At 41.8% G+C, this 16,765-nt stretch overlaps 1 protein-coding gene across 1 annotated transcript; it reads left to right on the top strand.

Annotated features, from left to right (window-relative positions):
* Positions 1-2,743: 2,743 nt before the first annotated feature.
* LOC106607724 (probable G-protein coupled receptor 63) lies at positions 2,744-15,163 on the top strand. Its single transcript, XM_014204991.2, has 2 exons — positions 2,744-3,250; positions 13,429-15,163. Exon 2 carries the CDS (start codon positions 13,558-13,560, stop codon positions 14,818-14,820), a length of 1,263 nt encoding a protein of 420 aa, XP_014060466.1. The 5' UTR covers positions 2,744-3,250; positions 13,429-13,557; the 3' UTR covers positions 14,821-15,163.
* The last annotated feature ends 1,602 nt before the right edge of the window (positions 15,164-16,765 follow it).

Here is a 16,765-nt window from a genome sequence, read left to right as displayed (position 1 = left end):
GCCGGCCCCGTTCTGTGAGCATGTGTGGCCTACCCCTTCGCGGCTGAGCCGTTGTTGCTCCTAGACGTGTCCACTTCACAATAACAGCACTTACAGTTGACCAGGGCAGAAATTTGACGAACTGACTTGTTGGAAAGGTGGCATCCTATGACGGTGCCACGTTGCAAGTCACTCAGTAAAGCCATTCTACTGCCAATGTTTGTCTATGGAGTTTGCATGGCTGTGTGCTCTATTTTATACACCTGTTAGCAACGGATGTGGCTGAAATGGCCGAATCCACTAATTTGTATATATAGTGTACCCCGCCTCTAGTGTCATTTAATATCATCAAAAGGAAATGTAAATGACAAACTATTGATCAGTAACATGACTGCTTTCAAGTGAGTACTACAGTATAGTAGTGGTCATCATCGGTCACTAGACCTTTGCTATAATTTGAAAACTTCCATACACCTTTTGAATAAGATCACTGTTTGTGGGAATATCCTTCCTAAAATGTGTCATACACTGAGTGAACAAAACATTCGGAACATATATAGACTGACCAGGTGAAAGCTATGATCCCTTACTGATGTCACTTGTTAAATAATTTATTTTTCCCATTCACCTTCTGAATGGCACACACACACAATCCATGTCTCAAGGCTTTAAAATCCTTCTTTAACCTGTCTCCTCCCTTTCATCTACACTGATTGAAGTGGATTTAAGTGCCTTTGAACGGGGTATGGTAGTAGGTGCCAGGCGCACTGGTTTGTGTATCAAGAACTGCAATGCTGCTGGGTTTTTCACTCAACAGTTTCTTGTGTGCATCAAGAATGGTCCACCACCCAAAGGACATCTTGCCAACTTGACACAACTGTGAGAAACATTGGAGTGTATATGGGCTAACATCCCTGTGGAACGGTTTCGACACCTTGTATAGTCCATGCCCCTATCAATTGAGGCTTTTCTGAGGGCAAAAGGGGTTTCAACTCAATATTAGGAAGGTGTTCCTAATGTTTTGTACACTCAGTGTACTTTGCAGGGCCATTTATTTCATAAAAGAGTAGAATCACGATGATGCTGTTTACTTTCCGTGAACGTTGATGATGTGGATTATTGTGATGTTTCATTTAATAAATTAAACGCATTATTTTATCAAAATAGTGGACATTGTTTAAAAAAGAACAACAAAGCGGACACAATTTGAGTTTGCTATTCACAAGAAGCATTGCCTGATGTGAACCATGTCTCGAACAAACGAGATCTCAGAAGCCCTAAGATTACCAATTGTTGACCTGCGTAAAGCTGGAAAGGGTTACAAAAGTATCTCTAAAAACCTTGATGTTCATCAGTCCACGGTAAGACCAAGTTCAGCACTGTTGCTACTCTCCCTAGGAGTGGCTGTCCCGCAAAGATGACTGCAAGAGCACAGCACCGAATGCTCAATGAGGTTAAGAATCCTAGAGTGTCAGCTAAAGACTTACAGAAATCTCTGGAACATGCTAACATCTCTGTTGACGAGTTTACAATATGTAAAACGCTAAACAAGAATGGTGTTCATGGGAGGACACCATGGAAGAAGCCACTGCTGTCCAAAAAAACATTGCTGCACGTCTGAAGTTTGCAAAAGAGCACCTGGATGTTCCACAGCGCTACTGGCAAAATATTCTGTGGACAGATTAAACTAAAGTTGAGTTTGGAAGGAAGGAAGGAACACACAACACTATGTGTGGAGAAAAAATGCACAGCACACCAACATCAAAACCTCATCCCAGCTGTAAAGTATGGTGGAGGGAGCATCATGGTTTGGGGCTGCTTTGCTGACTCAGGGCCTGGACAGCATGCTATCATCGACGGAAGAATTCCCAAGTTTATCAAGACATTTTGCTGGAGAATGTAAAGATATCTATCCGCCAATTGAAGCTAAACAGAAGTTGGGTGATGCAAAAGGACGACGACCCAAAACACTGAAGTAAATCAACAACAGATGAAAATACTCCTTCTGAAGTGGCCCAGTCAGAGTCCTGACTTCAACCCGATTGAGATGCTGTGGCATGACCTCGAGAGCGGTTCACACCAGACATCCCAAGAATATTGCTGAACTGAAACAGTTTTGTAAAGAGGAATGGTCCAAAATTCCTCATGACTGTTGTACAGATCTGATCGGCAACTACGGAAAATGTTTGGTTGTGGATATTGCTGCCAAAGGAGGGTGAACAGGGGTTCACATACTTTTCCCACCATGCACTGTGAATGTTTACACTGTAAATTCAATAAAGACATGAAAACCTATAATTGTTAGTATGCTATTAGTTTAAGCAGACTGTGTTTGTCTATTGTTGTGACTTAGATGAAGATAAGATCACATTGTATGACAAATTTATGCAGAAATCCAAGTAATTCCAAAGGGTTGACATACTTTTTCCTGCCACTGTATATAATTAATTTATGTCCAAAAATGGAAAGAAGGGGATTCAGGCTATCTATTACATGCACAAAATATGTAATATTAAGAACATCTAACGACCAAACCCTATACTTTATGGAACCTTGAAATATTGTATTTATCTCGGTGCTTGATTGTATACAATGTGACAATACAACGCTTATATGCACGTGCCCTGTAGGCCTAGTTCTTGAACCACAACGCTACGCCTCTTTATGGCCATTTGTCCATTTCAATTGGAGCTCTAGATAATGGGTGTGTCCTAACAAAGGACCCTACCCGAGCTGTCCATACTATTGGATGATGGGACTGTCAGTTAACCAGTATACGGACAGTGATCGTAGTTCGTAACAGATGGAATATTATACCGTGAACCACGAATAGTGGAAGACGAAATGATCATTCTCAGGATAACAGAAAGATGAGGGTTGGAAAGAAAATGAAATGACTGACAATGAAATTGTTTAATGCCTCTTTGAGTCATGATTTTGACTTGTAAACCAATCTAGCGGTGTTATCTTTTGTCGTTGAACCGATTCCCTGCAAAACAAAGACAGAATGATACGCGGAACTACATTTTACTTACCGCTTTTGTTGAATTGTGTAGGTGGCATTGCTCGTTTTTCTCACTGTAAATAATGTTATTTGATTAGATTTATTAATTCGCGTGCAATGAGAGATTAATACAGTATATCTAGTTGTGATTTCGAGGAATTACAAAAAGCATCTGGACAGCGAATTGGATCAACTGAAAGACTGAAATGAGCTGCGAGGAATTGTCTGTCTACTGAAACCCAACGATGTCAACCTGGAAGGAAAACGGTAATTTCACTTGAGGATTCTGCTGTAACAAACAATATACTCCCTGAAAAGTGGTTTTACGTAAACATATTTTCAAACAATTCTGCTTGTTTGATTAAACTAATCTTAGGTTCTCATCAAACAAGCATTTGATCTTACATTTAATTCCACAGTATAATAATAATGCTATCAAAAATATCAAAATAAATAGGCCTACACTCAAAACAATGCTGGGTTAAAAACAACCCAATTTGGGTTATTTGGTAACCCAGCGCTGGGCTATTTTGATCCAGCCAGTTGGGTTGTTGGAATTACACAAACATGGGTTAATTTGTAAGTAAAGAGACTTGGGGCTTGTAGGGATAGCCCAAGGCTTAATTTTACCATCAGTTGGGTTTTTATTCACTTTCATGCTGGGTCTTTTTTAATGTAATCCAGATACTTATTTTTGGCCACATGTGAGAGTAAATGTCATTCCTGTTGATCATGTTAAGTTTGTACATTGCACATTTTATTCAAATATAAAATGTATAACATTATTATGAACATATTATAACAGTGGTAGCTATCCCAACGTTGGGATATAAACTCAGTGGCCAGTTTATTAAGTACACTAACCCGTTCAAGAAAATGGTTCACCCTTACAGACAGTGAGTCATGTGGTAACGTAAGCGACTTTGAGCGTGGTGTGATCGTCTGTGGCAAGTGCGCCGGTTCCAGTATTTCAGAAACTGCCGGCCTCCTGGTCTTTCTACGTACAACGGTGTCTAGGGTTTACCGAGGATGGTGCGACAAACATAAACATCCAGTCAACGGCAGTCCTGTGGGCGAAAACATCTCTTTGATGAAAGGTCGAAGGAGAATGTCAAGAATCGTGCAAGCTAACAGGCGGGCCACAAACTGGCAAATAACGGTCCTTGTCCCAGATGGGTGATTGCAGCAGACGACCACACCGTGTTCCACTCCTATCAGCTAAAAACAAGAAGAATCGGTTCCAGTGGGCATGCGATCACAAACACTAGACAATTGTGGAATGGAAAAACAGATTCTGTAATAGAGAAGGTAAAAAAAATATCCCAGCAATAAAGTAAGAAATAATGCATTGCTGGGTCAAAAATACATATATAACAATAACCCAGCAAAAGAGTAAAAAGCAACCCACTGCTGTGTCATAATAACCACATTTTTGGGGTAAATAAAACATCCCAACATGGGTTATTCACGCAACCCAGCTGGCTGGGTCAAAGTATTCCAGTGTGTGTTTTGTCCAATATTTACCCAGTGCTGAGTTACCAAATAACCGACATTGGGTTCATTTTAACCCATTCTTTTTTTTTGTGCAGTGCATTCGGAAAGTATTCAGACCACTTTACTTTTTCCACATTTTGTTACAATGCAGCCTTATTATAAAATGTATGAAATAATTTTTTCCTCATGAATTTACACACAATACTCCAAAATGACAAAGTGAAAACAGGTTTTTTGAATTTTTTGTAAATGTATCACAAATAAAAGCATGAATACCTTATTTACATAAGTATTCAGCCATTTCCTATAAGACTCGAAATTGAGCTCAGGTACATCTTGTTTCCATTAATCATCCCTGAGATGTTTCTACAACTTGATTGGAGTCCACCTGTGGTAAATTCAATTGATTGGACATTATTTGGAAAGGCACACACCTGTCTATATAAGGTCCCACAGTTGACAGTGCATGTCAGAGCAAAAACCAAGCCATGAGGTCGAAGGAATTGTCCATAGAGCTCAGAGACAGGATTGTGTCGAGGCACAGATCTGGGGAAGGGTACCAAAAAATGTATGCAGCATTGAAGGTCCCCAAGAACACAATGGCCTCCATCATTCTTAAAGGGAAGAAGTTTAGAACCATCAAGACTCTTCCTAGAGCTGGCCGCCTGGCTAAACTGAGAAATCGGGGGAGAAGGGCCTTGGTCAGGGAGGTGACCAAGAACACGATGGTCACTCTGACAGAGCTCCAGAGTTCTTCTGTGGAGATGGGATAACCTTCCAGAAGGACAACCATCTCTGCAGCACTCTACCAATCAGGTGGCCAGACGGAATCCACTCCTCAGTAAAAGGCACATGACAGCCCACTTGGAGTTTGCCAAAAGGTACCTAAGACTCAAGATTCTCTGGTCTGATGAAACCAAGATTGAACTCTTTGGCCTGAATGCCAAGCGTCATGTCTGGAGGAAACCACGCACCACTTATCACCTGGCCAATACCATCCCTATGGTGAAGCATGGTGATGGCAGCAGCATGCTGTGGGTATGTTTTTCAGCGGCAGGGACTGGGAGACTAGTAAAGATGAGCGGAGCAAAGTACAGAAGGATCCTCAGGACCTCAGACTGGGGCGAAGGTTCACCTTCCAACAGGACAACAATCCTAAGCACACAGCCAAGACAATGCAGGAATTGCTTAGGGACAAGTCTCTGAATGTTCTTGAGTGGCCCAGCCAGAGCCCAGACTTGAACCCGATCAAACATCTCTGGAGAGACCTGAAAATAGCTGTACAGCGACACTCCCCTCCCAACCTGACAGAGCTTGAAAGGATCTGCAGAGAAGAATGGGAGAAACTTGTAGCGTCATACCCAAGAAGACTCAAGGCTGTAAATGCTGTCAAAGGTGCTTCAACAAAGTACTGAGTAAAGTGGCTGAATGCTTATGTAAATTTGGTATGTGTATATATATATATATATATATATAATATGATTTTTTTTAATATATATATTTTTTAAATGTCTAAAAAACAGATTTTGCTTTGTCATTATGGTGTATTGTGTGTAGAATGATAAGGGGGGAATAAGGTTGTAATGTAACAAAATGTTGACAAAATGAAGGGGTCTGAATACTTTCCGAATGCACTGTATACACACACAAAAACAATAAAAAATCAACTGAACTCAGCAAAAAAGAAACGTCCTCTCACTGTCAAATGCCTTTATTTTCAGCAAACTTAACATGTGTAAATATTTGTATGAACATAACAAGAATCAACAACTGAGACATAAACTGAACAAGTTCCACAGACATGTGACTAACAGAAATTGAAAAATGTGTCACTGAACAAGGGGGGGGGCGAAATCAAAAGTAACAGTCAGTATCTGGTGTGGCCACCAGCTGCATTAAGTACTGCAGTGCATCTCCTCCTCATGGACTGCACCAGATTTGCCAGTTCTTGCTGTGAGATGTTACCCCACTCTTCCACCAAGGCACCTGCAATTTCTGGGAGGAATGGCCCTAGCCCTCACCATCCGATTCAACAGGTCCCAGATGTGCTCAATTGGATTGAGATCTGGGCTCTTCGCTGGCCATGGCAGAACACTGACATTCCTGTCTTGCAGGAAATCATGTACAGAACGAGCAGTATGGCTGGTGGCATTGTCATGCTGGAGGGTCATGTCAGGATGAGCCTGCAGAAAGGGTACCACATGAGGGAGGAGGATGTCTTCCCTGTAACGCACAGCGTTGAGATTGCCTGCAATGACAACAAGCCCAGTCCGATGATGCTGTGACACACCGCCCCAGACCATGACGGATCCTCCACCTCCAAATCGATCCCGCTCCAGAGTACAGGCCTCGGTGTACCGCTCATTCCTTCGACGATGAACGAAAATCCGACCATCACCCCTTGTGAGACAAAACCGCGACTGGTCAGTGAAGAGCACATTTTGCCAGTCCTGTCTGGTCCAGCTACAGTGGGTTTGTGCCCATTGGCGACGTTGTTGCCGGTGATGTCTGGTGAGGACCTGCCTTACAACAGGCCTACAAGCCCTCAGTCCAGCCTCTCTCAGCCTATTGCAGACAGTCTGAGCACTGATGGAGGGATTGTGCATTCCTGGTGTAACTCGGGCAGTTGTTGTTGCCATCCTGTATCTGTCCCGCAGGTGTGATGTTCGGATGTACCGATCCTGTGCAGGTGTTGTTGTGGTCTGCCACTGCGAGGACTGCCACACATGTGGTCTGCCACTGTGAGGACGATCAGCTGTCCGTCCTGTCTCCCTGTAGCGCTGTCTTATGCGTCTCACAGTACGAACATTGCAATTTATTGCCCTGGCCACATCTGCAGTCCTCATGCCTCCTTGCACCATGCCTAAGGCACGTTCACGCAGATGAGCAGGGACCCTGGGCATCTTTCTTTTGGTGTTTTTCAGAGTCAGTAGAAAGGCCTCTTTAGAGTCCTAAGTTTTCATAACCGTGACCATAATTGCCTACCGTCTGTAAGCTGTTAGTGTCTTAACGACCATTCCACAGGTGCTTGTTCATTAATTGTTTATGATTCATTGAACAAGCATGGGAAACAGTGTTTAAACCCTTTACAATGAAGATCTGTGAAGTTATTTGGATTTTTACGAATGATCTTTGAAAGACAGGGTCCTGAAAAAGGGACGTTTCTTTTTTTTGTTGAGTTTATATTCATTGAGCTTGTCTGACGCTTTAAGTTTACGGTTTGAAGAAATAAGACACATGCCTCAAGAGGGCGCCAGAGATCTAGATAACCAGAATTTTAAAAAACTTAACCTGACCCAATTCTCCATTACTCTCCAGAAGTTTCCGATAATAGGCCACACGAGGAGTCGGCAACCTTTCTCATGTTGAATCCCAATTTATCTTACCATTTCTACCGATCTGCGTGCCAGTTATGGTTTTCATATAAAAAAAATGTGAAACTGTTTCGATTCATTTATAATAACATCTTCATATCTCAACATCATTGTCATGTGGTTAATCAAAATTCTGGGTCCAGGCCCAAAGCATGCGCTAGCGAACTTGCAACATTGTATAAAATATTATGGGCTCTCAGAGTTTCCCTCACGAGTGAGCTCGGGACAGACACAGCTGTAGGCTATTTGCGCAAGGGATAAGAAGCAGTGCTTAACTTGGGCAGGAGCTCAACGGAGCTGAGTACCAGCACCTCAAATGTTCTACTGCTTGAGCTCCTGTTCCTCTTATAGAATATTAGCTCAAAAGTATTGTGTAGCTCCTGCACCTAAATATAAACAGTACCAGCACCCAACTACCGGAACCTATTTCAGTCCAAGTCAAGCACTGATAAGTAATCAGGTAGGCCTATTTTATGACATTTCCACTGGATCAGAGCATTACATTTTTCCCTTTTAACGCTGAGTGGTTATCGAAAGGGAGAGATCTGGAAATATTTTCCAAATTCATTGAGGAACTATCATAATTCTCAATGGATGTAAAAACAGACTTTGTTTGCTTGTTGTTTTAGGTGAAGAAAGCATTACTTTGAGAAGCTCCACAGGTCATTAGTGTTGGTGCGTTAAATCAATTAGAAATACTAATCAGATCCCCAAATGGGCACATTTTATATGCCTACATTTGTTCACAGGCCAGGTAGCCTATAGGCCTACTTCTATCCGTGTGTGTCCTTACTCAACATTGACAGGAGCGCTCCAAACAAAAGACAACGACTAATTGACAAAACTCGTAAATGGAATGAAATATACCAAAATGTGTTTCTCACAAGTGTAGCATAGGTTGAATGTATGAAAATAAATGACCATAATCAAAGTAACAAACATTGTAGATGAGAAATTATAGGAATGAATGGTAAATGTACTACTAGTGATATGTAATGGGGAATTGATATACACTAACAATCAAATGCAAACAATTAACACAATGAAATTATGAAACAATGAATGTGCACAAATTTGCGGGAGAGAGCCCATTCTGGAGAGGAGTGCATTGTGCATCTGGGCGCATGGTCAAGCCGACTTCCGCATTGGCCATGCAGCATTTATGGTGATATGGACTCAACAGAGGTCAGGGAATTCATACTCTTTGCGCTTCGTGGATCAGTGCAGAACTGTTGTCAAGGAAGGGAGTTTAAACATTTTTTTTACCTTTATTTAACTAGGCAAGTCAGTATAGCTAGGTAATTTATTCCTGAATGAAAATTAGTAATGTTAGCTAGCTAGCTTTTTACTCACTGTTTTTGGTCAAGCACAACGCCTTTCCCATCTGTCCAGGGTTGCCAGGTCAAGCTAAATTTGTAGCCAATGACTACTCAACCTGCCCACAAGGCCTGAAACTAGCAGAAAAAAAATGTTTGTTTTTTTTGCAGCAAGAGAGGAGTTGCCACATTTAGCCAATAAACCCTTTTTCCATTACGTTATCGAGTGAATTAAGAAGGAATCTCAATTGAACTTCTAACGACTTAAGAAGCAAAATTCGGTTTTCCATCTAAATAATAATTATTGTGAGCTAATGTGACTAATAAAGGAGTTTGAATATGTTGCAAGAGAAAATATAATTTCAAATATAAACTTTAAAAAACTGATGTTAGGCAATTTTCTGGCAATTGTGCCGTTATTATGTGCCAGATGTTAAGACTACAAACCGTTATAAATTTGTAAGATTGACTTGTAATTTCAATAGGCATTGAAAATTGCAGACATGGCAAGCCTGACTGCCTAGTAGACTTGCTAAACAGCTGCGACAATTCTCATTCACGAGCTTGCCAGATCACTTTGATCATCTGGATTTGGTGGGAGAATTAACCGACCCACTGGGCCATATCTCAATAACCCAACATCAATAACCCAGTATTAACAACCCAAGCTTGCTATTTTTAAAGAAAACAACCCAACTAAGTGACCCAATGCCTGCAACCCAGTAGTGTGTAGGCTATGAAATGATATACCCTCACAATCAATAATTTCCAGTGATGAGATATTCTTTAAATAGGCCGGCACATAATATTTGAAAATGACAGCTGTAATGGCTGACTGTAGGCTATAGTTTTAGTTTAATCACTAGTAACTAATTTCTACACCTCTTACCATGTTAAACTGGACTACTGCAGAGCTGCCAACTCTCACGCATTTGGGATTTTCCTTGAAGGTTGGGTGATTTTGAGAAATTAATTGTTATAAAAAATAACATTTTTAAACACCCAGCACATGGGAAACCTAGATCAGAGGTGGTCAACCCTCCTGGAGAGCAATCAAGATTTTCTTCCCGACCTATTTTAAAGAGATGGTTCACCCAAATGACAAAATACTATATGTTTTTGTCCTTACCTTGAAAGCAATCTATGGACAAGGAGACTGCAGTCTATGATTTGGTCACCCACTGACATCAACCATTAATATGAATATTTCCTGTGCAGAGCATTGGTGTAGTGGTAACACTCCCCAACACTTTCTACCTGACAACAGGGATCCCTGCTTCCATCCTCCACACTGCTTCTCCCATTTGCCTATCTCCTCATCTAATTTCATTAGTGTCTGAATAAAGTGTCAAACCACCTAAGATTTCACCCCCCACAATTAAAATAAATCTCAATTTTCAGGGTTAAATTAATGTTCAAAGCATTCTGAATACACCTGACCTGTGTTTTTTTTCACCCTGGTCATAGTCTTAAGCCTTAAGTCAAATACGTACAATTGCAGGAAATTAGCTTTGTAAAACTTTCTTCAAAAGTCAGCAGCCCTGCTACTATTATTTGTAACTTTGCTACTCTTAAGAATTACTCAGCTTTATTATGCTTTATTTCACCTTTTGATAACTGAACAATATTATCCAGCTCAGTAACAAATGTGTAATTCCAATTCCTACACTCAAAAAGAGAAAAACAATTTCCATTGTTGACTGCTTTTTCAACTTTCTCCCGTAGTCTCAGGCTAGTTACCGAGGTGAATAATCATCTAAGGCTAAACAGACTATATGATACATCAACTAAATCATTCAAAATAGTATGACACACACCTAGTTTATTTTGTAGTGGTTATTAAAAGGCTCAAAAGCTTTTTGAAAGAGATACAAAATGACCAGATAGAAATACTAGCTGGATGCAGGTCCCTGTTGCTAGGTTCCACAACTACTCAACATGCAGTGTTATCATTGACTTGCAAGGTACCAGGCAGATCCTTTTTAGCAGTTACTATGGTTTCTGTGGATATATGTACATGAAATGGAAAACATGTTCCTCTAGTATTTTTCTTTCTCTTCCATCACATTTTTTTAAATGACTGTATTATGCTGAATATCTGAATAGGGACTCTGCTTGGACGAATACTGTTCTAATTCATGTTTATGTTCTATTTAAAAGTGATAGGTTAAAAGGGTGCTTTTACGGGTCATCTTTGTGTATAGCCGCCAAATTACTTTTGAGTCATTCTGTATGAAAATGGAACAGATACTGTAGGCCGTGATGCGCCCTTTCATCTAGCACGAAGGATTGTCTTTTGGATAACTGAAAACCCTGTAATGAGGAAATTGACCATATACTTCATTTCAGGAATGATGTACAAATTAGAATACAAGACTGCTACACAGTGCAGAATTGGTGCGACTTTATCTATCAACGGTGTCTGTCACAGCATGCTAGTGAGAGGAGAGGGCAGAGCATTAAGATCAGTCCGTGTCAGTGAGAAGTCAGGAGGCAGACATAGATTTCAGTCTGAGGCTTGTTTGCACACATCCACACGTTATCCTTTTTGTTTTAATCATAATCTAGCCGTGCGTATTCTAACCCTGTTGTCAAGGTAAGAGGAGGAACACACAATGCCCCAGTCAGTGTATTATTGCCTAATAATACACTTGTTCCTGTTCTATTATGGTAGCCTGTTTATCTAATTAATACAACATTTTACCCTCTCTTTTGCTCTGGTGGGGTAACTTTGTCATAATTATAGTTCTGCGGCATGGTAAATGGATAGAATTTGCCTCAAGGTTTCAGACTAGCAACAGCCGTCACACAATCATATCCTCCCGGCAGTGTACAGAAAAATTTGAACAAATTTACATTTTTTACTGACAGTTATTTAATAGGCTTTGAATCCCCTGTATCGCTTTGTCTGTTCAACCCACATGGAGTGACTAAACCTAGAAATGAGAGAAGAGAGCATATTTGAAAGTGCTGCAGAAATCTAAGACAAAATCACATTCATGGATAAGACTGCTTATAGTCTGCCTCTTTTAACACCGCCAGTCCTAATCTTTCATAGGAAAACCGGGTCCAACATTTTCTGTTTGACGTTTGCCACGGAGCCATTGTAAATGATACCAGCCCGTCTAAAATAACAGTATCCAATGTTTATATTACTGATAAGCCTTTTTTATTGAAGTCTTGAGTTGTCCCCAGAAAAACATTGACTTGGAATAAAAATCTCTCCATGGCACGGATCAAATAATTCATGAAATTGCTAGGACATTTTGGCGATAGAGAGCATTGGTAAGCCAGTTTTTTAAATGTAATTGAATTTAACCTTTATTTAACTAGGCAAGTCAGTTAAGAACAAATTCTTATTTACAATGATGGCCTACCCCGGACAAACCCAGACGATGCTAGGTCAATTGTGCACCGCCCTATCGGACTCCCAATCACGGCCAGATGTGATACAGCCTGGTTGTGTTGACATGCTTATAATAGTGTAGTAACCAGGCTTACATGTAAATAGCCAGACTGCAACTGCATACTGCCTTGAGTCTTCTTGTGCATGATTACGTTCAGTCTTGTCCCGAAGCCACACCTGCGTTGGCTTGGCTGTGTGCTTAGGGTCGTTGTCCTGTTGGAAGGTGAACCTTCGCCCCAGTCTGAGGTCCTGAGCGCTCTGGAGCAGGTTTTCATCAACTGTGGGACCTTTATATAGACAGGTGTGTGCCTTTCCAAATTATGTCCAATTAATTGAATTTACCACAGGTGGACTCCGATGAAGTTGTAGAAACATCTTAAGGATGATCAATGGAAATGCACCTGAGCTCAATTTTGAGTCTCATAGCAAAGATTCTGAATACTTATGTAAATAAGGTATTTCTGTTTTTTTATTTTTAACACATTTGAAAAAATTGAAAAACCTGTTTTCGCTTGGTCATTATGGGGTATTGTGTGTAGATTGCTGAGATTGTTTTTATATTTCATCCATTTTAGAATAAGGCTAACGTAACAAAATGTGGAAAAAGTCAAGGGGTCTGAATACTTTCCGAAGGCATTGTACATGCAGATCAATGTGTATATAAACGTTTCAGTTTGACAAAATTTCATTTGATACACAATATTGTCTTTTGAGAAAGGCAACATTTTAAAACAAAGAATACCCATTTTAAGGTATTATCATCAAGGAAAAACAGACATAGCATTTGACGTTTATGTTCTCTTGCTAATGTCCCCGCTTTCTGTTTTGCCTCCATTTCCATTTCTGTCTCCCCAGGATCTCTCCTCCATGCTAAGATGCTGGCTTCTTCAGATGGACTAAGAACAGCATCCAAGGCATCATGTTTGGCAAGAGAAGAGCTCCAGTAACGATGTCTAAACCCGAGCCTGCACCCCCCGTGGAAGAATGGTTTACTCCACTGTCGTTCCCCCTGTGGAGGCAGGGGAGACCAATAAAGCCAGCCTCTGCTGCCTCGTCACGGCAGGGCTGCTGAACCTCTCTGACCACCTCCTCCACGGCCAGCCTGACACGGAAGACATGTCCATGGAAAACAGCTCATATGGCTCCTCCTTTTCACCTCTGGACCTGGACACAGTCACGCGAACAGCCGAGGCCCAGGGGAGTGTTCAGGGCGTCAGCCTGCCCCTCCAGGTGTTCTTCTGCATGGCCATGGTCTCCATCCTGTTGGTGGCCTTCCTGGGGAATGTGGTGGTGGTCCTGATGGTCTACCAGCGCGCCGCCATGCGATCCGCCATCAACATCCTGTTGGCCAGCCTGGCCTTCGCAGACATGATGCTGGCCGTCCTGAACATGCCCTTTGCCCTGGTTACTGTGGTGACCACACACTGGATCTTCGGGGATGTCTTCTGCCGAGTGTCGGCCATGTTCTTCTGGCTCTTTGTCATAGAGGGCATGGTCATCCTGCTTATAATAAGCATAGATCGGTTCCTGATCATAGTCCAGAAACAGGACAAATTGAGTCCCCACAGAGCCAAAGTGCTCATAGTCATTGCTTGGACTGTCTCCTTATGTTTCTCTTTCCCACTAGCCGTAGGCCACCCATCTCTCCAGATCCCCTCTAGAGCTCCACAGTGTGTGTTCGGATACACCAGCGAGCCGGGTTACCACGCCTACGTGTTGCTCCTCATGCTGGCCTTCTTCTTCATCCCCTTCATGGTCATGCTGTACACCTTCATGGGGATCCTGAACACCATCCGGCACAACGCTGTGCGCATCCACAGCCACCCGGACAGCATCTGCCTGAGTCAGGCCAGCAAGCTGGGCCTCATGAGCCTGCAGAGGCCCTTTGAGATGAACATAGACATGAGCTTCAAGACGCGTGCCTTCACCACCATCCTCATTCTCTTCTCGGTGTTCACCGTGTGCTGGGCACCCTTCACCGCCTACAGCCTGGTTTCCACCTTCAGCAGCCCCTTCTACCACAAGGCCAATTTCTTTGAAGTCAGCACCTGGTTCCTTTTGTTGTGCTATCTCAAGTCGGCCCTCAACCCTCTCATTTACTACTGGCGGATCAAGAAGTTCCGCGACGCCTGCCTTGACCTGATGCCCAAGTATTTCAAGTTTCTTCCTCAGCTGCCCGGCCACACAAAGCGACGTATCCGACCCAGCGCTGTGTATGTGTGTGGGGAGCATCGCTCTGTGGTCTAATATCACTGGACTGACTTGGTGGACACTGACTTCACTGCCATGTAGGTTTTGTTTGACCATTTATCCAATTTGTTCTCGCCCAGTCAAATGAATGAGTTGTTATTGCGGTTTCGACAGTATATTTTAGCTGAGTAGAATCTGTTTACAAAGCATGTCAATTAACTGCTTCAGTGGTTTTGAATATGGTCACAAGGCCACCAAGATGACATTTTGTCATTGATATTTCTATGTAATTGTTTTGTGCCTATTAGTTAGTCTATACCAGTCATAAAGCTGCTACATCTGGTGAAAATTTGCAATTTCAGTGTACTGTACTTGAATCTAATAAACATTTTTGACATTTCTTATCTTGTTAATACAGTCTTTGTTTTTTGCTTATGGTTTACTTCTTTATGTCTCATGTTCGATTTCATGGAAGCTTTCTGCAATTATACAAATGTCATAAAGGCAGAGAAATGTCTAAAATGTTTGACTCAGCAACCCACTCAGAGCTTTATAGAAAAATGGTTAAACAAATGTAAATTGCAGCAATCTATTTGTTTAGATGTTCGTCTCAACATGGCCTTGAATACTATTTGTGTACCATACACTTTAGAGACGTAGTACTACACTGTGGATGAGTGAGGATACACTCAGCATACCAAACATTGAGTTACTACCCCATCTGCCCTCAGAACAGCTTCAATTCGTTGGGGCATTGACTCTGCAAGGTGATGAAAGCATTCCACAGGTATGCTGGCCCATGTTGACTCCAATACTTCCCACAGTTGTGTCAAGTTGGGTGGGATGTCCTTTGGATGGTGGACCATTCTTGGTACACACAGGAAACTGTTGAGCATGAAAAACCCAGCAGCATTGCAGTTCCTGACACAAACCGGTGCGCCTGACACCTACTAACATATAAGGCACTGCATCTCGGCGCTAGAGGCGTCACTACAGACCCAGGTTCGATTCCAGGCTGTATCACAACCAGCCGTGATTGGGTGTTCCATAGGGCGGCGCATAATTGGCCTAGCGTCGTCCGGGTTAGGGTTTGGCCGTCATTGTAAATAAGAATTTGTTCTTAACTGACTTGACTAGTTAAAAAAAGGTTAAATAAAATAAAACTACAATACTCCCATTCAAAGCGGTGGAGGGTGCTGAGGGGAAGACGGCTCATAATAATGGCTGGAACGGAGCGAATGGAATGGCATCAAACACATGGAAACCAGCCATCACTAGTGCCTTGGTTCAAAGGCACTTAAATCTTTTATCTTCCTCATTCACCCTTTTAATGGCCCACCATACAGAATGTCTCAATTGTCTCAAGGCTTAAATATCCTTCTTTAACCTGTTTCCTCCCCTTCACCTACACTGATTGAAGTAGATTTAACAAGTGACATTAATAAGGGTTCATAGCTTTCACCTGGATTCACCTGGTCAGTTTGTCATGGAAATAGCAGGTGTTCTTAATGTTTTGTACACTCAGTGTATGTACGTATGCATTATATTGAGTGATAGTTCAGCAAGACTATTTTCTGTGTTTACCAGCTAATGTTTTTCTAAAGGTCAGGGTTAATGAAGCACATCTCTGCATCACCCAGTGGCGTCTCTTCATCAGGGACCGGACTTCCTGTCAGCCCCTCCACTGAGCGGCTACACACGTGTGAAACATTTCCACTGTGCATTAACACATGATCTCACCATACGCTTATTTCCATAAGTCTGCCTCCATCTTGGCTGTTGATATTAGCTACACACACTTCAATGTTGCATTTGTCACACCGCTTATAAAACAGTGTTGAATATGGAAATGGTCATGCCCTATTACCAGTCATGTCTGATGCCTGGACTGTTGGAAAGTGTTTATGCATATGGTTCTGTTTGATATGCTAAGAGGTTTTAGTGGAATTCTCCTGATGTATTTATCTGGAATGGATAGTAATACCTAAACAGCTAACTTGAT

Source organism: Salmo salar, chromosome ssa06 (assembly GCF_905237065.1).
Source record: "Salmo salar chromosome ssa06, Ssal_v3.1, whole genome shotgun sequence".
NCBI lineage: Eukaryota > Metazoa > Chordata > Actinopteri > Salmoniformes > Salmonidae > Salmo > Salmo salar.
The sequence above is the reverse complement of the archived record's forward strand: the minus strand, read 5'-3'. Positions and strand labels throughout refer to the sequence as shown.

Coding starts and splice junctions, on each gene's coding strand:
- LOC106607724 (XM_014204991.2), top strand. CDS start 13,558: ATGGTTTACTCCACTGTCGTTCCCCCTGTGGAGGCAGGGGAGACCAAT.